The sequence below is a fragment of the Aspergillus lucknowensis genome, assembly GCF_044049455.1.
Source record: "Aspergillus lucknowensis strain CBS 449.75 chromosome Unknown BJX67scaffold_91, whole genome shotgun sequence".
Lineage (NCBI taxonomy): Eukaryota > Fungi > Ascomycota > Eurotiomycetes > Eurotiales > Aspergillaceae > Aspergillus > Aspergillus lucknowensis.
This window is the reverse complement of record NW_027263635.1, coordinates 40661-60290: the sequence shown is the minus strand read 5'-3', so window position 1 is coordinate 60290 and position 19630 is coordinate 40661. Positions and strand designations below refer to the sequence as shown.

Genomic DNA, 19630 nt, shown 5'->3' with positions numbered 1-19630 from the left:
ATCACGTGGATGAATCGAATTGGATCCAAATCTCATTTGATTACCCTTCCCACTCTGTCTCGCACCAAGGCTCTTGAAGATGCCATCAGGGCATAACCGACATCAATTGTCTCTCGAAGTCATTCTGGATTTTTCGCAGCCCTTTGTTTTGCCGCAGGAACAAAGTCGGACAGCTAGCGTTATTTTCGGTCGACTTATTGACCACTACGATCCCAATCAGACCTCACAAAAGGGGTATAAGCCTGCTGCGCTTGCCCTGGCTGTATTTGACCATGTTTCATCTAAAGATGCATTTCTGATGCTCTTCTTTTCTTTTATATATGATATTTTATCCTCGATAACAGAGGAAGAACGGGGCTCCGACGCTACTCTCTACCTGCGCTTCTTTGATGATTTCGCATCGTGGGCCCCGGACAAGTTGAGGAAGATCAAGGGTGCGATCGAAAGCTTTGCTGAGTTTATTATCGAGAATCTACTTCTTCCACGTATGTACAGCATCATGCCATGACTGAGGGGCTTGGACAGGAGTGCTAACTGATGCGATCTTTGATAGTCAGAGCTTCCTCGGCCAAAACACCGCAGCCCACGCCCGCATCACTATCTTCATTACAAAAGACCTCAATAGCTAGCCCAAGTCAACGGATATCTACTCTGAGGCAAAGTTGTCTTGTGCGGGATCGTCATCGATGCGTGATTTCTCGGAGATTCGATTGGCGCGAAGCGGAAAGGCGTCTGGAGCAGGATGGCGAAGATTGTAAGGATGATGAAGGGAACCTTCTCCGGAACGAATCAAACGACCGGTTTCAATTCTTGGAGGTTGCCCATATTTTACCTCACTCTCTGACAACAGTCACTTCAGATAGTTCGGACCTGGTAGGTAGGCCTTCCTTTACTTGTAAGCATGCTATTAACATGGCCTTGTAGAGCGATTCTAAGAATAACGCTCTTAGAATCCTGAATATGTTCGACCACGGAATCACCCACCTCATCGAATACCCTAAGATCGATTGCCCCATGAACGCTCTGACTTTAACGCATGACTACCATCAGTTATTTGGCGCCTTTAAAATATACTTCGAGCACACAGGCAACCCCTATGAATATAAGATCGAATCAACAGAGAAGATTTCCTTTTTAAGGGATCCTTTGTTCCCTATTGTTCGCACTTTGACCCTAAGCCCCAACCGTACCATCGATCCACCGTCCCAGCGACTTCTCACTGTCCACCGTGCTATTGCATGTATCATTAAAATCAGCGGTGCGGGGGGTTATATAGAGAGTATCCTTCGCGATTTAGAGGACGTCTCGGTCAAAGCAGATGGCTCAACGAATCTGGGGCCTATCGTGAATCTTCGAATTGGTGGCTGGTTAGAAACAAGTGTCTGTTAATTTCATGATGCAATCTGCCAGCGCTGTATTGTCTCCCGAACCCTCCTTAAAAGAGGCAAGCGGCAAACCTCTGGCGACCTAAGCTTGACTATACTGTATTCATCTTCATAGCGTCAGCCACTGGGGTCAAATTACTCGGCTTCTTTTGGTTATACACAAACACCCCTTTCAAATCGTAAACCTTCAGCAGCCGAATTCTAATAGATTCTCCCAGATTGGTCTCTTCATTGCGAAGATGACTTCTGAAGAATGTTCCAATGTGACGGTGATATTTCAACATTCTCAACGTTGCGGGGTTATGTGGGAGTTTTGGAAAGTATTGATGAATATAAACTTTTGATCTTGCCACAGAGCACATTCACAGCTGTGACATCTAATTATTTTTACAATTCCATTCAAAACATGAAGGCGACAGTGAGTTCTGAGCTGTTGTTCTACCGCGAACAGACAAGAGGTGCGGCGACTTTCATCCCTTGCTGATCGCTAGTATACTAAGGATACGCGCAGCAAATCTTCAATTCCTGTTCGGGGAAGAGGTTGATGTCTTGACGTGCACTGTGCGTGGTGGCTATAACGCCATAGCATATATCAAGGAAGTGCGGGTTCAAGTGTTGCAAGCATCAGGTTCGTCCACAGTGAAGGTGCTGGAAAAGTTGCACGACATGTCGGGAAGACGAGTTGAGGCGTATCTTGCTGAATATACCCAAATGAGGTGTGAAGATCTGCCCGCTTGCAATATATACTTGCCGAGAGAGTCGGTGGCAACTGCAATGGTTGACCAATTCATGCATTCGGCGAAAACGGAGGAAGCAGAAACAGATGATAACAATGACGATGAGGGCGTCCTGCCGCCAGACGAAGAAGACAATCCAGGACTTGAAGAAAATTACCAAGGGTTGCGCAAAGATGAACAGGGTGAGCTTGTTCAAGAAGGTACGGACAAAACCCAATATTCTTTGCCACGCAATAAAGGACAGCAGCTGACATGTCTATAACAGCAGAGCAGGTTGAACCTGTCCCTAAGCCTAACTATGCTCTCACATCAACCAAAGAGTCGCCAATTTGCTTGAATCAGAGCTCAGAACCCCGCATTGAAGAACCAAAAGGCTATTCAATACTTTTACAAGTTCAGTACCCTTTCCAGTATCCTTTGGGAGAGTTCAGACGTATCAAACAGCCCAGCTGTGGTTCCGCACTGCGGCTCGCCACCGAGATGCTAAGGAGACGCGGGATTTCTACCGACGCATATCCTGTCACGTGTGTATCCATGAGGAAAGCTGACTGTGAATATGATATCCTCAATCACGGAGATGATGACTTGGAAGACTTACTCGATGATGCCCGCAAGGGGGGAAAGATTCCTAATGTTAAGTGCATCTATTCTGTGAAACCATTTTACAGTATTTAGAACAGTGATGACGTCTTGTCTTTCACGCTTCTGCCATGAGTCGCATTCAACTTAATCTTGAACTGAAAGCCGGTTGCTGGAAACGTTGGTTGAGGAAGATAATGGTATATATATTTTTGTAGCACGGCACTCCTAAAAGACATACTTTTTCTTCTTCATCCTTAGTTTATGAACGAGACTAAGCAGGTCTATCCTCAAGTACAAAAGACAAAATTTGTCCTCTTCAAAACCACCACGCCTCTCCCGGTGATGGGTTCGAGCTTTGTAAGGCAAAATAGTATAGTATAGTAACTGGCGTATCTGACTGTTAAGAATTTATTTGTTAAAGCCAGTTACCTCCAGAAAGAGTTGCGTGACTTACTTGTTCCTTCCCAATAGCAGGTGTAGTAAAGCACACAGTCACGGCTCCTCTACTGTCAGACCGGCATTCCGAAAATGCCCCTCCGCACTTTGTTTCCTTCTACAGTACCAACGGTTTCAACACACCATTCAAGGAAGGACGCAAATCCCTGCTCGGGGTTGTCTGCATAGGTTTGCCAATGCCGTTTGATAAACGCTTTCAGCTCGGAGAAGAGCTCCTCGATTGGATTTAAGTCAGGCGAATAAGGTGGCAAGTATACTAGTTTTACCCCTGCCTGCGAGCACATCTGTTCTAGGCTCTCAGAATGGTGGAAAGATGCGTTATGTATAACGTAATTCCCGACCGAACCGTCCACCCGACCGAACCGTCCACCCCATCGATTTCGGTCGCGCTTTTAGAACTTGAATCGATTCTCAACCACCAACCAACGCCGATATAGATTAAAATTAGGTAACTAAAGGTGCAGGACATCTAGTTCTTTTATGGCCCTGAATATTACAGTTCGAACAGGTTGGTAGAGCGCGTCTTGGCGCCTCAGAAGGTTGACCTGCAGACATCGCTGAAGACCCCCCTACCTCACGTTCTTGATCATTTCTCAACACCATGAGGTCTCTACCTTCCTGTATCGATAGGCCTTCATTATTAGGTATCTGGCGTTTAGACCGACGCTTTTTCTGCTTTGCACTTGTTGTTTTCTGCGTGGAGATCATGGTTTTCCTTTGCGAGATAGGTAGCATTGTATAAAGCAACCTCGAAGCCCTTTACAAGCTGCTCTAAAGCAGCTTTTGAAGGGCTCTGCGGACCATTTTCCAGTATTTTTTTAATTGAAGATGCCTTTTTCTGCAAATGATGGACTGTATAGGGCGTTGCTAGCGTTGAGGAAGATGTAGAGGCACCTCCACGGCTTCCTGGGGGGGTAGGCGTGCGGAATGAGATATTCAACCTCTCAATAACTCGCTGAGGGTCAAATGGTGATAATCCTGCAGCAGCAAAGCCATTCTGGATATTGTTAGGTGTAAATACCTTCTTATAGGCCTCTGGATAGGCCTTTAAGAAGTCTAATTTGTTGATAGAGTTAAATCCCAGGCGCATCCTGCGCTCTACCAATTCCCTATATACACGCTTTAATGGACCAAAACAACTGACATCTAGTGGCTGCAAGAGATGCGATGAATGAGGAGGCATGTAGATAGGTATAATATTGTTGTCGCTACATGCTTTATCAAAGGCAGGCATGAGGTGGCTTCCATGGCCATCAAGAACTAGAAGTTGATATTGACCTACTAAATGGGTTCTAGTTGCAGGAATAAAGGTCTTTTGAAGCTACTAGAGGCCTATCTCATTGGTAGTCTAACTATTAGGACTTAATTTGATCCTCTAGTCTATTGGCAAGGCAATTTCTTCATACCATCCCTCGATATGAACCTTTCCTTTGAAGATAATACAGGAAGGAACTGACCACCCCTTTGAATTGATTCTTTCGATTGTTATCACCCACTCGCGATTCCCAGGTTGAATAAGATGAGGTTTTCCAGGCATCTGAGACCTAGTAGCTACCTTAGTAGTTGCTATTTGACCCATAGCAAAGCCAGTCTCATCAAAATTGTAGATATCTTGGTCAAGGATACCATATTCATTTCGGACCTGCTGGAGCCGCTCAAACCACCCCTTTATAACCTTAGGATCCTCGAATTTGGCTCGATTATAATTGTATTTCCTTGCATGTCAAGATTGGACTTCTTCACAGAATTGAATAAGGCGTGTGACCCAGTTCTTTCCAACAGGTGTACATGGAGTTGCTGTATCTGCTTGCAGGATAAGATTAGCCATTTCCTGAACCTGCGCGTGCCTTGGAGGAACTCCACGTGTATCCTGGGATACTATCCAGTCAACTAGGTAGTCTTCCTGAGTTTGAGAAAGCCTGTGGCTATTTGCGCGGAGTTCTAATCGAAAAGGTCGACCATTTAGCCTGTTTTGAAGGGTTGCTCGATTAACATTAAAAGCAGTTGCTGCTTGATGAATATTGCGAATTTCGTTATTTTTTAAAGCAGATATTGCGAGTTGAATCCTGCCCTCTTGCTCCACCAATTTTTGATTCGATAGACGCGGTCTTCGTGGCATGGTGGTGGTTTGAAGTTCAACGCGTTGAACACGCGATCAAAATCGGTGTTGGTTGCCAACTCGGTGGGGAAATACGTTATATATAGTTGGTTCTATTTCTATAGAATCTCTACAGTTCTTTGTACTTCATTTTCTGTATATTGAATTGTCAGAGGATCGGACATTGCCAGCCAATGAATCCCGCACTGCTCGGTATTTCAGGTGACGATATTCTTATTAAACTTATTCTAGGCTAGTCCTAGAGTAAACAGTACATCGAATTGGAGACAGCAACAGACAAGGCTTAGTTCATTAGCACTTCATTAGCACGCGAGATTTCGCTCAAATCATTGACAGAGTGGCCAGCCTTTCCAAGGACACAAAGGAAATCACGTACGTAAAATGAACCCTGCCTAACCAAAGATAATCTATTTAGCTGACCTGAAACCGACCAATGGCAATCGAGTCCGCATCAACAGCCTGCTGCAAACAACGTTGACACTACTCAAAGCCATCGCCATACTAGCCCAAACAGGGTCCAACTGAATGTGATTGCCGTTGCTCATAATGCGATGGAAGACACCAGCAGCCACCGGGATAGCGATACAATTGTAGACCAGAGCTCAACCAACGTTGTACTTAACTCTGTTGAACACAATGCGACTGAGATCAATGAAAGTCAGGGGCGATGTCAGGCCAGAGGATATAAGGACGAATTCTGCCGATGAGATTGCGATCTCCGGGCCGGACCCGATAGAGCAATACCAACGTCGGGTACTGTCAGCGTGGGGGAGTCATTTATTACATCGCCAACCATAGCAACAAACGGTCGGCTGCGTTTTGATTCCTTCCCCCAGTTGAACCACCTCCTCTTGGAGGGTGTCGGCATTGTCTTCTGGAGATATCGTATCTTCTCTGCCTTTTGCTCAGGCAAAACCCCAGCGATGATATTCTCCAGGGAGATTCCGACTTTTTTACCAACCGCATGAGCCGTCGTTGGATTGTCTCCCGAAATCATCCCCACGGAAATTCCTCTGTTGCGGAGAGCCTGCATGACCTCTTTGGCCTCTGGGCGTACAGGAACAGCCACAGCCAGCATCATAGAAAGCGCCTTTTCGATATCTCTGGCCCCTTCTCGGACTCTAGTTCCGGCCAAAACGACCGACTTGGCGTCGCGCTTCCAAGCTGTGAGGATGGCGACATTCGCAGATGAGATGGTGATCTCGTGGTCGAGCATTAGGGCCTCGTTGCCCACGATAACATCGAGGATAGACGATGGCTGGTGGATAAGAGGGAAGGATCCCTTCATACCCTTCCCTGGAATCTCGTCAGCAGCGGAGGCTGCGAGGGCCGGCGGTCTCTGGGAATCAGCAAAGGACACCATCGCCTGAGCAATTGGGTGACTGCTTTTCTGCTCGAGCGTCAACACCGCGCCCTAGACCTCATCGATGTTTCCTTCGTGGGCCGTTTTGTGGTCGGTGACGGACGGCTGGGCCCCTTCGGTAATCGTGCCTGTCTTGTCGAAGACAATACAATCCAGCTGACTAGCCTCTTGAAACGCTTCGCCGCCTCCTTTAACTAGGATTCCATGCTGAGCGGCAAGTCCGCTGCCGACAAAGAGTGCAGCCGAGGCAGCGAGTGCAATCCCACATGGACAAGCAACGACGAAGACAGAAATAGCGAACTGCAACGACCAAAACTCCCATCCACCGGCTCCGCCCTCCTGCCTGCCAGGACGTCGACAACCAGCCAGAAACACCTAATGACAACCAAATAATCCAGTCCAGGACAGCAATGGCGCTAATTACGGGGACAAAGTAGCCCGTGATCAAGTCTGCCGTGCGCTCGATTGGTGCTCTCCGAACCTGTCCTTCGCGAACAGCGCCGATGATCTGGCCCAGCATCGAGTCACCGGAGAGATGGGTGATGCGGACAAGAACGGGGTTTACCCTGTTAATTGTCCCTGAAAAGATTTTATCCCCGATGGACTTGGGGACCGGCTTTGATTCGCTTGTCAAACTCGACTCGTCAAACTGTGAAGTTCCTTCAACAACAATACCATCGTACGGGGGAGAGGCGCTATTGGCCACTCCAACCACATCATTGAGCTCCAGCTGATCAATCGAGACCGTGTACGGAGTAGCGGACGGGGAAGAGGGCTCTGGGAGCAACCAAGACCGCCGTCGTCGGACCTGACTTGCCTAGTTAGCTCACGGGATCCCCGGCCTTAAGCCTTGCTGTCAGCCTCGAGCAACCGACCAATCATGAGGAACATTGTTAGGAAACGACAGAATCGAAGAATGACTCAATATGGGTGGTTCTGTGGCCGTCGGTGGGCTGCGTGGCATTGATCCCCAAAATAGCGATGGAAGAAAAGTATGCAACAGTCAAGCAACAAGTGTATGGCATCAATTATACGGCCGCGTTGGTGTAGCCGCTATAGATCTCTTCTGCTTTCTTCCCCTTAGAGTACCCCTTAGCAAGGAATCCTCAACAGATAGGTTTCCACTGTCGTGGGAGGTTCCACAGCCAAGACCTGCCCCGCAGCAGCAAGATGCGTTCGTACTGAATCCGCCAGGCAGGGTTCACAATTCCTCCGACCCTTCAACACCAACAAAGAGCGGAAGACCACCTAAGTAGAGGGTCATAGTGGCGATCACAGTGGGCCAGCGCCATCAGCTTTTTGTAGTCGCTCGTGTGGGCGAGTATTATCGCTCCCTTGCAGTTGTTCATCATCAGTGGCTATTTAGCATGGACGCCCTCACAACGTGTCTACGCCTCATTCGCATCTTCGAGGATGATTCAAACCGCATATCCCTCGAACAGGAGCTGAGATCTGCCGCCGAATATTTTCAAGGCCACGCACCTCCCGCAAAGCAACCCGTACGTTGGATCGGAAAAGACGACGAGCTTCCGTGTCCATTTCCCTTTATCACTACCTGCCTCGTCGTTGGCACCAGCTACGATCCTCAAGCTCCCCACATATCTATCGCTCATGAGGAACCTTACTGGATGGGATACAACCAAGGCGACAATAATGACGGTATTACTGTCTTGGACATAACCCGTCTCGATAAGGTCCAGTATTGCTTTGTTAATTTCGTAGGTATGGCTACCTGTGGTCCTGCGATCGACCAAGCGAACCTAATCATGCTGACTCTTTTAGATTATGATGAGAGAGAGATGAAGACAGAGCTGGACACCCCTCTTACAGGCCTGGGATATCTCCAAGGCTACTACGACGTGGGCGACGAAATCCTACACACACTCCTGCAACCTTAGAGAAGCTTCCCCCTATCAAGGTAGAAGTTCTCGCTGGTATAGTTCTGCTACTCAATATATCACTAAAATACCCTCTAAGCATTTATGTTCACAGAAATTTGGCCTTGGGGTGCGTGGAAGCTCGACAAAATCGCATCCCAAGGGACGATCTTGAAACCTACGCGTGATCACCAAGTACCATCATTACGGAACCAGTCTCTTGCAAAGTTTGTCGACGTCGCCCTGTCATCCGACAATTTTGACGCTACCGTGCTGGAAGCTCTCAGGCATTTACCCTGGCTCCAGCAGTCCTTGCGAGCACACTTGTTGGTCGACGCATATCGAGTTACGAATTTAGCTGCGTCCGTTAAGCTTCTACAGCTGGCATACATGGGGGGAGACGACCTTAACTGGTCTCCTTTCATCAACCTGAACGTCAATGTTCTCGAGTCGGTTCTAGCAAGTCTTCAAAGCGCCACCAGCGTTAACATATCAGGAACAGCCATCTCGCGGGCTTCTAGGGATCTCCTGAAGACATTATTCATTCTTAACGACATACAGCGCCTATATATCCTGGAAAGGCCAGAGGAAAACCAAGTCTGCACTGAAACATTTCTGAGCCTCCTCAGTTCCAATCTTGGATGTGCTAGGACTGAATTAATTATGTCTTTACCCTTTGCTAGATCTCTCCGAAGGAAGTTCTGGCATCCTACTAAAGATTCCTTACCAGCTACATTGGTATATCCTGTTACTTAGTTACTCGTTGCTTACGACGCAGGCGTACCAGGAGATATGGTTCCATTTGAGTACTTTTACCTGGGTGATGCCCTCTTAACACCAGTGAGATTTGTGACAGGCTTCTTGACTTCAAATCGGGGGATTCAATTTGACGATGCGATCCTTAGTCGGATCCATTTAATCATCAAGTATACAGACTTGAGCAGGGAATTCCGCAAGGGTCCTGTGGTCAACCTTCCTGACCAGGGCATGTACAGTTCAAGGACCTGCCATGATCGAGGAGCACGATCTCCGACGATTGGAGTCTTTAGCTCTCAATGGACGAGAGGTGGGTTCCGCAGGACTTCTTTGCGCTTCTCACTTGCTTACATGAAGTAGATCAAAAACATCGCGGCAGTCGCACATGCTCTCGCTGAGGCGGATGCCAGCCAAGTGAGCTATAAATATCTGGAGTTAGCCGCAGAATCGAATCAGAAATTTTCGAAGGAGTTCGGCAAACAAGAGATGTATATCTAGCAGCATACCTAGGAGACTCATGTGGACAATAATCTCGTCCTCGCTGTTGTCGGGCGGTTCGGCTCTTATTGTGACATTTTCCTTCACTCCATAATATCAGCCCTGAAGCTTCACAATTGAATCAAAGTTTTCACATATTTCACAGTGTTACACAAAGTCAAGTCCGGGTGCCGGAATCGGACGATCCATTCGCGGTCGCCACCACAAATAGAATCGTATATCTCCTGGGGCCATGTAGTGTAGTAGAGAAATGGGCATCAAGATTGAGAATAGGTACTGTAGAAACACTGACTGATTTATGCGATTACGGGACAGAAACAACTTCAGGTTTCATTATCGTCCATAGCTAGATTGCTAATCCACCAGAAGAAAACACACTGTCTCACGTCGCACGTTCAACCTCGCCATTGACCCGGATGGATGTCACACACGTAGGATATCATTGACCCAAGTCTCCGAGCGCTGAAGGACGACTACCTTCTGCGCGACTCTGGCTACGTGACTCTGATTGGTTTACAGCTGATCCCGCGCTTCAGCGCTTCAGCCTCTCCCGATGCCAAGGGACCTACGTACCCGAGATACTTTGTCCTGCAAACGGCATGATTTTGAGGGTGGACGATGAGCTCCCACTTTCACCTGGTGTCCGCTGGGAATTCTCAGAGAAACAGTTTGGCTGATCTTGCACTCGAGATACCAGATATATTCAGCATCGCTGCCTGGGAAGGCAAAAGGCCTCGGCATGATAGATAGGCATGAGTTGGGGGGAGTCAGCAGATTGAAAACGGCACCTTTCCCGGTAGGTGCTGTTTGGGGATTCGCATATGAGCGACCTGAAGGGCAAGGAATGCAAAGCCCCTCATTGCCAGCGAAACAAGGTGACGTGACATTCTTTATCTTATAATTCTCTACCAAATATATCCAGAAGGAAAATTAAAAGAAAAATTAAAGAGGGAGCAAGAAGGCCCTGTAATCCAGCAGGGCGATGAGTGTCGACACAGCGATCAGCTGTGGCGGGACTTTCCACTCCCCAGTGACGACTTCATGTTTGCATCCCAACCCAGTTCAGCCGACTCAAACGACACCCTCCCATATGGACCTGAAGCGCCGGCGTACTTTTCGTATACGTGTGTAATAACCGAATCACTGGGTACTGATTGCGGTGGTCCACGGCGGGTGATCTGGACCTGACGGGTAAGCTCGCCGGCCTCATTCCGGGAAAACACCGACTCGCAGATATCCGAGCCTGAGGTTCTTCGTAACCTCACTCGTCTCACCTCGGACTCATCATCAGTCTCGGCCAATCGTTTCCTTGGTCGTTCGAGGTCGATATGCTGCAAACCCCATTTCGAAACGAGAATCTTCCAGCATTGACGAGGATGAGCAGTCACGGCATCTTCAATGTTCACGTAGTCGGTCCGCTCGGTATCGTCGGACGAACCGCGCTGCCAACGTTCCCAATCGGTTACGGAATAATGTTTCGCGAGGCGTACTAGAGCGGGGGCTAGGCAGTCATTAGCATTTTTGATATATTGACGGGCTCGTGGAATGAGAGACCCCACTCACTATCTTGCAACAACCGCCAGCAGTCGGCCACAGTCCTTGGAAAGTCTGGGGAGAGAACGAAAGTCTGTTTGCCAGCGACCAGAGCCGGGGCGTAGATTGGTTCGATGGAATCCTTCAAGCGATTTCGTAGGGCATTGATTTGTCTCGCGGAACCGTTCTCGATGCCACGTTGTAGGGATTCGACCTGGCTCTGAACGTCCTTGACCTGGCTCTGAACGTCCTTGACCTCTTTTTTGAGCCCCTTCAAGTCTGTTTCGACTTCGTCTAAACGCACGGATAACGCGGAGAGAGCGCCTCTGGCTCCCTGCTCGAACCGGTCCACTTTATGGTCAACTTTCTCGACTTTTCCATCCACCGTTTTGATGTCTCTCCTCATCCCATTGACTTCGATCAACCAAGAGCCGTGTTCGTTGTAGAGATGGGTGGTATACACACTCACAACACCGATCGCCGCGTCGGAGTAGGGAAAATCATTTTGAAAGTTTCGAGGGCGTTCTGGCAGCGATAGCTCTGGAGCCTGGTGTGAATTCTTTCTCGCGGCGTCCTGGAGTGCATAAAGGGAGGTGAGGGAGTCGGAACTCGGAGTTGGAGCCATTTCTCTTAGGTTCCGATGGATGGTGAAGGAGGTGAGACATACAAATCAGCCAACCAGCGACGATAGTAATACCTCTCGAGAATAGATTGAATGGATCACAACCATCACCTGGATGGACCTTGGAAGATGGAGCAAGAGCGAGTGAAGTGGGGAAAGGAGGCTGAGATGGAATCGGGAGCATCACGTGATAATACCGTGTCATTGCCTGATTAGGCAGCACTGCAACCTTTCTCAACGCGCCCCTCCGAGCTATTGGCCGTCTCGGTAGATCACATGATCACATGCTGGTCGCCTGTCCCCCGATTCCAACAGACGATTCTTTCTTGCCTAGACAACTTGACAGACAAAGCTGAAGTTTTCAGGCGAGTGACTTGGTGGAAGCTGTTTCGCCAAGTCCCTCCAGACGATTGTATTTCTGCTGAAGCGCTGAAGCGCTGATGAACGAGAATGACGATCTAACCACATACGGACTAGTGCGAATAGCGAAGGAGCGATCGGTTTCCTCGTAGCGAACGGACATGTCTTTGCGACGGAGCAGAACCTCTTCTGGGGAAAGCGGGCGTTTACTCGAAGATGCCGTGTCACGGTATTTGGAGGATTATGGTATAGCAGGGATAAACCCATGGGAATTCACTCGGCCCAGACACCATCAGCTTGAATTATCCAGGAATAACCTAAACAGATGAGCCAACCAGCCACAGCATCATAGAGATTTGCTCGTCGTCTCCGTCGCTTCTCAGCAGGTTGAACCCGAGGCTCCCTCTCTGGTTCCTCCTTTGGTTCAGGAGGAGCGACAAAAGTGTTCTTCTTTAACGCAAGTGATCTGCCGGACAACATGGCTTGGATATGTCGACCACGTCAACGCAAACGCCCTACACCGCTGAACTTGAAGCTATCGCTTCATTAAAAGGCGGACGATAAGAAAGCTTGAAGCTCCACAAAAAAGGCAAAGTGGAAGGCACGTGTGCGTTGGTAATAATTACGTAATATAGAATTGGGAACATCCTATTCGGGAAGGAGCACGTGGTGCCCAGGTGGCCGGGGCGGGAGAACTTGGAAGAAAGTTGTTTCGATCCTCTAGCGATTATTATATTGGTTTGCTATGGACAAACCTAATTATGATCATACGATGATGCCTCGTTGGCGACGTAAGCGAAAATGCCATCTCGTCCGACATCGTGGGCCTTGTCTTTTAAGGTGGTCAATATGTGGTACATTTGCTTCACTGATATATGGCTCTGTTGCACCTCCATTGCCAACTGAGCAAGTTCTCTCCCAAATCTATGTTGTTCAGTCGTAGATAAGACGAATCTCAATTCCGGAACCCCCGCCAGGGCTGCTGCACACCATTGTAATATGCATTTTACGTACCTGTTCCCACCAAACGTGCGACATCCCCAAAGGCCAGTGACGATGTGGCTGTACGTATCACTGCTGAACCCATTGTACGCCTTCAGAATCATGTCCCGTGACAGACGGGAAGAAGGGTAGATGTCGGGGATGAGAGAACCCCCTTCCACTGGCAGGATATCCAGCTCGAGTGCGTCCATAAACAACATGGCCCGATTCTTCCACAGGAGGGTACCATGAGCCTTGGAGACCGGGCTTCGAAAGACTTCGCCCAGCTTCGCATCGCGACCATATCCGATGATAGACACCATTGCCTCGGCGCCCCAGCAGATCAACACCTGGTGGTCGGAGAGAGGAGGTGCCAGGAGGACGGCTGGGTACGCCTCCGGCGTGGCGCCCACATTCAGTTCCTCCTGAGTACCTGAAGGCCCGTATCCGATGCATTTGTTCGCGGAGATTACACATGCTCCATCAGGAAGCCCAAGCACAGGCGGCGCTGTCTGGGGCTCTGGGAGGTTCACGATCTCAACGCGAGTTGCCGATAGTATAGTGTTTTGGGCTTCATTTCTTTGTAGCCGACCCACATTTTCGTCGGTCATTGTTCGCATACTGAACACGATGGGCCATTCTTCGGGTTCAAAGTCGAGGATTGATTTCTGGCCCTCCGCAGAATCACATATCCTTTCAAAGTAGGTAAACAGAGCCGTAAGATATGCATCCACGGCGCCTCTGTGAACGGCGCTGGTTACGGAATACCAAGGACGCAGATCAACGAACGACTCCGTAGACCACGGATGTGACGGTAACGAGCACAGGAATTGATGCACCACCAGACAAGCAATCTGCTTCCGTGAGAAGACTACCTCCGTCACCCCACCGCCTTGGGTAGGAGACAATGACGGTAGAGTCCCTTCCGGGAAGAGAGCCGGCATTTCAAGCGCCAAATCAACGAGAACAGGCCAGATATCAAGGAAGAAATCAGAGGCGGATTCATCTGTCACGCGCCGCCCCATGAACTCTCGCAGCAGTAAAAAGTCCGAGCCAGATGCTATTCCCCTCAGAGTCACCGCGATCGTTTCCAAGGCCTCAGCAAGAGAGGAAACGTCAAGAATTGGCGCCGACTCGCTTTTGAGAATCGCCGTAAGAAGGTCCCAAAATGGCACTTCGTAGTCATCCGAGTCGACCAAGCCGAATCTGTCTACCCGTCGAACATTGGTAGAAGAGGGAAGGACGAATTTCTGCTCCATTTTAGAACCCGGTGAATCCAACGTATGTTGAAAGGATGCTGGCGACTTGCTGCAAATGAAGGCGTCAGAGGCCTTTCGTATCTGAGGACACGTGGACTCTGAGCAGGGGACTCAACATGGTTAGCTCTCCACGTATTGGATGGCGCGACACTTTCCAAACCCTACAACAACAGAATCTCGATGAAGGCAATTTTTCAAGACCGGCAGCATGCGCATCATCGTGAAGGTCAATGTGCGCCTCAAATGCTCCAACGATAGGCTGGTCTATAACGAAGCTACGTCCGAATAGGCTTAACACAGCTCGGGCATTTCGTTGCGTCGGACACATTTCTGGAGAAAAGAATCGCTCCGATGCTTACGAATCGCATTAGCGTTCGCAAGCATGAGTCGTCACAACGTCATCAATTTCGAAGATATTCTTCTTGAGATCGTGGCGAGTTCCTGTATAATCTGGATATAAATTGGATCCAATATGTACCAGAATCTCGTCCAATGCTGGCCAAGAACAACCGCTGCACGTTACCCGGAGGTTTCTTCCATCCTGTCCATAACAGTGGCTCCAGATCCGAAGGGTTGATTGCAAAATGACTCTGAAATACCTCATTACCGGCGCAACAGGAGGCCTAGGAGAGCAGGTGCTCAACTATTTGGTTGCACATGTTCCTGCCTCTGAATTTGCTGCGGCATCATCCAACGCATCGAACAGAGCACGCTTCGAAGACCGCGGAATCGCCTTTCGCCATGTCAATTACGATGACCAAGAGTCGCCCGATTTAGGGCTTAATGATGTTGAGAATCTGCTCTTTGTGAGCACGAATGTTTTTGATATTGAGAGGCGACATAAGCAGCATCAGAGACTCATAGACTCTGCGAAGAAGGCGGGTGTCAAACACGTACGTGGTCTCTCAATCCGTTGTACTTTATCGTTCGAACACTGACAAGTATCCAGGTTTGGTACAGTATACGTCTCTTGCCTTCGGTGGGTTCTCGGACGACTCCAAGGCCGCTGTCCAGCAAGCCCATCTCCTCACGGAAAGATCTCTTAAAGAGTTAGAACCCCGCCCAAATCCCAATTCCAGATATACATCTAACAGCCGCAGGTCCGGCCTCACTTACACGTCCATCCGGGAAGGTGCATACGTCGAAGCCTTTCCAGTATTCTTGAACTGGTATCCCGACAGCACCATTGTCAGACTCCCCACGGACGTTTATTTTGATGGTCAGAATGCATATGGAAAGATCGGCTGAGGAGCCGAGTCCTACCTAGAGCACATTCTACGAAAGAAGCAGAAACATAGCAAAGGTCCTGATCTTCAGAGGCGCCCTGAGGACATAAGAAGGCAGACCTAGTCCATTTACTTCTGGGAAACAGTTCATCCTCTTCCCGCTTCCTGACTCGCCATCAAGTTCTCCTAGGGCAAAATGTCGACATCAAGCCTGCAGAGAGAGTACAACACCCTGAAACAGATTATCAAGAATTCCACAATCCGGCTCGTCTGCCCCATCTGTCTTCGAGGGTTTCCACGTTCCGATAAGTTATACGACCACTTCCGTGAGAAGGAAGATGAAACTCATCAGGGTCTGAACATGAGGAATTCGGACTTCTCAACGTTCTTATTCTGCTATCAAGAATCTCTAGGGGACCACTATATACCTCCTGAAAGGATTACCCTCGGCTCTGAGTGCTTTGACATTTTTTTTGTGATCGAGAACTATAGAAAAGACCCCCGGGGAAGGTCTACCAAGTAGCTAATCCAGACAATCTACCACCTGTGAGTATCTACTTGCAACTATACTAGATATCGTGATTGACTGATAAATTCTTGGAAGTTAAATACGATCGTTCGCTCAGTTAGTGTGGGACGGGAAGAATTCAGCTCGTGTCTTGCGTACTTTGAGACCAACAGGCGCTGGTGACCAGGCAACTATGCATAGCTCGATCCAACGGTCAAGGACGGTATAACTGGAGTAAGATTTAGAAGTTTTTATCTGTGTTCTAAGCTCAAAACCATGGCACCCCAAAATTATTGGTGCCGGTCGATGACGGATCCAAACGGCTCGTGGACTGGCTGGATTAAACAATTGAATTCTAATGCCACTGCAATCTAGAACAGTTCTTTCATTGTCCGGCCATCAACCCAGCATGAGCTACTCTCCAAGGAGCACGCTCTGGTCTACGTTGCCAGAAAGTGACTCGATGGTAGATAAGAGCCCCAGAAGTTCCATCATAAAAGCAGCTCCTGTTAACTGCTTGCTCACTCGATCGTTGTAAAGTCTGCAAATAATGTCGCACATTGCGTTGAATTCGTAGGGATTCTCAATAGACCGTACGAGGCGATAGCGAGTTTCTCGGGAGGGTTCTTCGGCAAGCGCATCAAAGTGCCAATAGACAAGCGACAGCATGAAGAGGTCTTTATCTGAAAGTTCGTTCTGAATGATAAAGGCGAATCCTTCGAGCAACAAGTGGGTTGGTGTGATGTTGCGAAAGTCCAGGGATCGTCCAACGAAGGTCTTGATCGTTAATCTCGCGGGATTATGCAGGGTGAGCCTAGGCAGAGAGACAACAGTCTCCTGCTATACTAATTAGTAGGCCGTAGGAAGATGCAATTCATTCACTTACAATGCTTGTTTGGCACAAAATATGCGGTTGGAAATTGTGCCAGGTTCTGCGGAGCCTTCGAGATGGCAGGTGTAAATAAAAAGAACTTGAAGAGGCCAGGGCGACATCTGGAGTTTCGAAAGGGAAGTCGCTTATGTAGTCCCCCCGTTTCATGCTCGCTGGACTTGGGGTCACGCTTTGCAGAGAGGCAGGAGAGTCCAGCCCCGAATTGATCCACACTTCATAGATATTGGTGTCCTGAAATTATACCATATAGACACTCACTTGCTTTCGCTCACCCAAAGTTAGTCCTTGACTAGATATTAGCTTCAACTTCATTGGGGAACTTTAGCAACTGAGGGCAGGATCGGCCCCCTCCAGTACATCGATGCTCTCGCAGATAGCTTGGTCAATTCTTCCAGCGGCTCGGGTATCAAAGTCGCCTACTGCTTTGCGGCAAGCCCACCATCCCTTGGCAATCCCGATGAGGTAGAGATTAGTCCCCTCCCAGCGGAAACGTATACGATAGCCAGGGCATGCAACTTTCGTACGCCTGGATGCTATTCGAAGATGCGCGACTTACTTCCAGGTGTATGGACAGTCCTGTTAGTCAAGCGGTCGAGGGTCACGCAGAGCGTCTTGCCCGGTGATTCTCCACGTTGCGGCTGTGACTTTCGGTACGCCTGCGTTCGGTCAAACGTCCGTATACCTGCCACACCTGGCGACCAACCCACCCGGGACGAAGATCTCGAAGTCGAGGACTTGAGAGGTTTCCTTCAACAAACGGCACCCAGAATTGACCCCGCGCGGTTGCAACATCACTTCGATCGCCTGGACAAGCGAGTGCCCCAAAACGAACCAATCCAGGATCGACCAACCCATGTGCTCTCTTTCCTTGAAGCAGACGACGCCCGTCACGTTCTGGACCGCTTCCTCGAAAATATTCCGAAGGCGCATGAGGCTATCCAGCGTGCCGCCAAGACTCCACCGAATGATGGTAAGTTGAAAATTTATGATCTGATTTAGCGTGATCTCTGACAACCTCGGCAGCTGCCACATGGTTTCCGGAGCTTGACTTGAAGGGTGGTTCTCCTGATTGAGAGGACTAGCAAAGAAATAAACGGGGTAAACTTAGTAAAATAGTTAAAAGGGATTTTGATGGCGGTGCCACATTTTCAAAAGCGAAGCTTCTGGCGAGAGTGATGCTTACAGCCAGTATACTGTATGTTATACTTCAGGCCTTGCATTTCATACCCCCAGAATTTCGGCTGCTGGAACCCGCAGGGTATGCAGGTCCCAATATACTTTCGGTAACTCGTCGTATAGCTTGAAATTAATGATCCAAACCAAGCACAAAGTCCCTTCAAAGCAGGGGCTGCTATTGTTAGACAAAACGTGTTGGATAAAGATCACATTATTTCTGGCCATGCTGGCATACATATATAAAGTGGAGACTCGGTTCAGTTCAATCTTAGTCAATAGAATCGTTGTTTTCAAGTCTATCGATATCATATTGTCAATTTTGTTTATAAACTACATCTTCTGCCTTATTCGCAATAAAATATTCCTATCTGGAAGATACTCATGCTAATACATATATTTTTACTTAACCCTGCTCTCTTTATCGCTCTAGGAGCCGCCAGGCGGTTTTCCGAAACATACAAATACTCTAACATATCGCCAGGAAGTATGTATCTCAAATAAATTAGACAATCCAGTCTCTTCCATAATCTTTCCGTCCCTGAATTAATAGATATTCATAGCCTGTGTTTGGATTTTCTTTCTAGTAGCCAGAACACCAAAGAATTTACCTTGGTGAGTTCCACGCAGAGTAAACTGCGCTACAACTCTGTCGTCCTCAATAACCGTATCATCTAGTGTCCACTAAATGTCCGGATATGCAGATTGTATCAGCCAAGAATCTGCATATATCTAGACATGCCTTGCAATGGGGTATCTGAAAATGGAACATGAAACATGGCTATCTTAGAGATAACTTCTTGTCCTATAGACTTATTTCCTGAATTAATAAACTCAACAAATCTTTTTATCCTTTGTAGAATAGGACGATGCATATGTTGCTTAAATAATATATTAATATATCAGTTTCTTCTTTTTTTTTTTTCGCACCAGACCACCGACTTGAATTTGAACTCACATGTGATAATTCCGGTTCGAGCTGAGAGTGGGATAGGAAAGTGTTTCACTGTTGCCAAACACCTAATGTGTGAGCATCAGTAAACACCAAGTAAACTTGAATAGCGCTAAACAGAGGATACAGATTTGAACCTAGTCTTATTTGTAAAAGGCGAGCTTCAAATAGAAGGAGTACTTCCAGTTCTATCTAAGAAAGGAAAGGAGATTTTTGTTGCAACGACGGTTTGAGCATTCGATATATTTATATCCTAAGTCTCGCATCTCCAGTGCCGTGGGTATGATCTGTCTATATATCTATAAACTTGGTGGTCTAGATTCCTGTTTGCTATATTTGCATATGTTGAAG

The 19630-nt window shown here is 48.1% G+C and overlaps 11 protein-coding genes across 11 annotated transcripts; 5 read left to right on the top strand and 6 right to left on the bottom strand.

Moving 5' to 3' along the window:
- Positions 1 to 1320: 1320 nt before the first annotated feature.
- Positions 1321 to 2447, top strand: BJX67DRAFT_335087 (uncharacterized protein). The gene is made up of 2 exons (XM_071027576.1): positions 1321 to 1843; positions 1897 to 2447. The coding sequence occupies exons 1-2, from the start codon at positions 1639 to 1641 to the stop codon at positions 2382 to 2384; spliced, it is 693 nt and encodes a 230-aa protein (XP_070880559.1). The 5' UTR covers positions 1321 to 1638; the 3' UTR covers positions 2385 to 2447.
- A 3172-nt stretch (positions 2448 to 5619) lies between these two features.
- Positions 5620 to 6737, bottom strand: BJX67DRAFT_335051 (haloacid dehalogenase-like hydrolase-domain-containing protein). Its single transcript, XM_071027575.1, has one exon. It carries the CDS (start codon positions 6640 to 6642, stop codon positions 5950 to 5952), a length of 693 nt encoding a protein of 230 aa, XP_070880558.1. The 5' UTR covers positions 6643 to 6737; the 3' UTR covers positions 5620 to 5949.
- BJX67DRAFT_386445 (E1-E2 ATPase-domain-containing protein) lies at positions 6694 to 7533 on the bottom strand (the record flags this gene model as incomplete). Its single annotated transcript, XM_071034065.1, has 3 exons — positions 6694 to 7017; positions 7067 to 7454; positions 7514 to 7533. The coding sequence occupies 3 exons, from the start codon at positions 7531 to 7533 to the stop codon at positions 6694 to 6696; spliced, it is 732 nt and encodes a 243-aa protein (XP_070880557.1).
- A 476-nt stretch (positions 7534 to 8009) lies between these two features.
- Positions 8010 to 8540, top strand: BJX67DRAFT_386444 (uncharacterized protein; the record flags this gene model as incomplete). Its single annotated transcript, XM_071034064.1, has 2 exons — positions 8010 to 8364; positions 8425 to 8540. The coding sequence occupies 2 exons, from the start codon at positions 8010 to 8012 to the stop codon at positions 8538 to 8540; spliced, it is 471 nt and encodes a 156-aa protein (XP_070880556.1).
- A 2104-nt stretch (positions 8541 to 10644) lies between these two features.
- Positions 10645 to 12094, bottom strand: BJX67DRAFT_334995 (uncharacterized protein). Its single transcript, XM_071027574.1, has 2 exons — positions 11337 to 12094; positions 10645 to 11274 (listed from the first exon to the last, which is right to left on the bottom strand). The coding sequence occupies exons 1-2, from the start codon at positions 11929 to 11931 to the stop codon at positions 10775 to 10777; spliced, it is 1095 nt and encodes a 364-aa protein (XP_070880555.1). The 5' UTR covers positions 11932 to 12094; the 3' UTR covers positions 10645 to 10774.
- A 196-nt stretch (positions 12095 to 12290) lies between these two features.
- On the bottom strand, positions 12291 to 12781 carry BJX67DRAFT_368321 (uncharacterized protein). Its single transcript, XM_071030623.1, has one exon. The coding sequence runs from the start codon at positions 12766 to 12768 to the stop codon at positions 12562 to 12564; it is 207 nt and encodes a 68-aa protein (XP_070880554.1). The 5' UTR covers positions 12769 to 12781; the 3' UTR covers positions 12291 to 12561.
- A 217-nt stretch (positions 12782 to 12998) lies between these two features.
- On the bottom strand, positions 12999 to 14563 carry BJX67DRAFT_368320 (uncharacterized protein). Its single transcript, XM_071030622.1, has one exon. The coding sequence runs from the start codon at positions 14526 to 14528 to the stop codon at positions 13044 to 13046; it is 1485 nt and encodes a 494-aa protein (XP_070880553.1). The 5' UTR covers positions 14529 to 14563; the 3' UTR covers positions 12999 to 13043.
- Positions 14564 to 14795: 232 nt separating this feature from the next.
- Positions 14796 to 15651, top strand: BJX67DRAFT_368318 (uncharacterized protein). Its single transcript, XM_071030621.1, has 2 exons — positions 14796 to 15453; positions 15489 to 15651. Exons 1-2 carry the CDS (start codon positions 15113 to 15115, stop codon positions 15580 to 15582), a joined length of 435 nt encoding a protein of 144 aa, XP_070880552.1. The 5' UTR covers positions 14796 to 15112; the 3' UTR covers positions 15583 to 15651.
- A 137-nt stretch (positions 15652 to 15788) lies between these two features.
- Positions 15789 to 16478, top strand: BJX67DRAFT_334960 (uncharacterized protein). Its single transcript, XM_071027572.1, has 2 exons — positions 15789 to 16300; positions 16359 to 16478. The coding sequence occupies exon 1, from the start codon at positions 15951 to 15953 to the stop codon at positions 16275 to 16277; it is 327 nt and encodes a 108-aa protein (XP_070880551.1). The 5' UTR covers positions 15789 to 15950; the 3' UTR covers positions 16278 to 16300; positions 16359 to 16478.
- Positions 16477 to 17499, bottom strand: BJX67DRAFT_334977 (uncharacterized protein). The gene is made up of 2 exons (XM_071027573.1): positions 17149 to 17499; positions 16477 to 17102 (listed from the first exon to the last, which is right to left on the bottom strand). Exons 1-2 carry the CDS (start codon positions 17299 to 17301, stop codon positions 16677 to 16679), a joined length of 579 nt encoding a protein of 192 aa, XP_070880550.1. The 5' UTR covers positions 17302 to 17499; the 3' UTR covers positions 16477 to 16676.
- Positions 17500 to 17697: 198 nt separating this feature from the next.
- Positions 17698 to 18227, top strand: BJX67DRAFT_386439 (uncharacterized protein; the record flags this gene model as incomplete). The annotated part of the gene is made up of 2 exons (XM_071034063.1): positions 17698 to 18124; positions 18178 to 18227. 2 exons carry the CDS (start codon positions 17698 to 17700, stop codon positions 18225 to 18227), a joined length of 477 nt encoding a protein of 158 aa, XP_070880549.1.
- Between the last annotated feature and the right edge of the window lie 1403 nt (positions 18228 to 19630).

Excerpts from the sequence above, each read along its gene's own strand:
- BJX67DRAFT_335087 (XM_071027576.1), top strand. The coding sequence starts at position 1,639 with ATGTTCCAATGTGACGGTGATATTTCAACATTCTCAACGTTGCGGGGT. Across the intron at positions 1,844-1,896 it reads CTACCGCGAACAGACAAGAG|CAAATCTTCAATTCCTGTTC; the intron begins GTGCGGCGACTT and ends GGATACGCGCAG.
- BJX67DRAFT_335051 (XM_071027575.1), bottom strand. The coding sequence starts at position 6,642 with ATGGTGTCCTTTGCTGATTCCCAGAGACCGCCGGCCCTCGCAGCCTCC.
- BJX67DRAFT_334995 (XM_071027574.1), bottom strand. The coding sequence starts at position 11,931 with ATGGCTCCAACTCCGAGTTCCGACTCCCTCACCTCCCTTTATGCACTC. Across the intron at positions 11,275-11,336 it reads CTGGCGGTTGTTGCAAGATA|CCCCCGCTCTAGTACGCCTC; the intron begins GTGAGTGGGGTC and ends ATGACTGCCTAG.
- BJX67DRAFT_368321 (XM_071030623.1), bottom strand. The coding sequence starts at position 12,768 with ATGTTGTCCGGCAGATCACTTGCGTTAAAGAAGAACACTTTTGTCGCT.
- BJX67DRAFT_368320 (XM_071030622.1), bottom strand. The coding sequence starts at position 14,528 with ATGGAGCAGAAATTCGTCCTTCCCTCTTCTACCAATGTTCGACGGGTA.
- BJX67DRAFT_368318 (XM_071030621.1), top strand. The coding sequence starts at position 15,113 with ATGACTCTGAAATACCTCATTACCGGCGCAACAGGAGGCCTAGGAGAG. Across the intron at positions 15,454-15,488 it reads TCAATCCGTTGTACTTTATC|TATACGTCTCTTGCCTTCGG; the intron begins GTTCGAACACTG and ends GGTTTGGTACAG.
- BJX67DRAFT_334960 (XM_071027572.1), top strand. The coding sequence starts at position 15,951 with ATGTCGACATCAAGCCTGCAGAGAGAGTACAACACCCTGAAACAGATT.
- BJX67DRAFT_334977 (XM_071027573.1), bottom strand. The coding sequence starts at position 17,301 with ATGAAACGGGGGGACTACATAAGCGACTTCCCTTTCGAAACTCCAGAT. Across the intron at positions 17,103-17,148 it reads TTTTGTGCCAAACAAGCATT|CAGGAGACTGTTGTCTCTCT; the intron begins GTAAGTGAATGA and ends TAATTAGTATAG.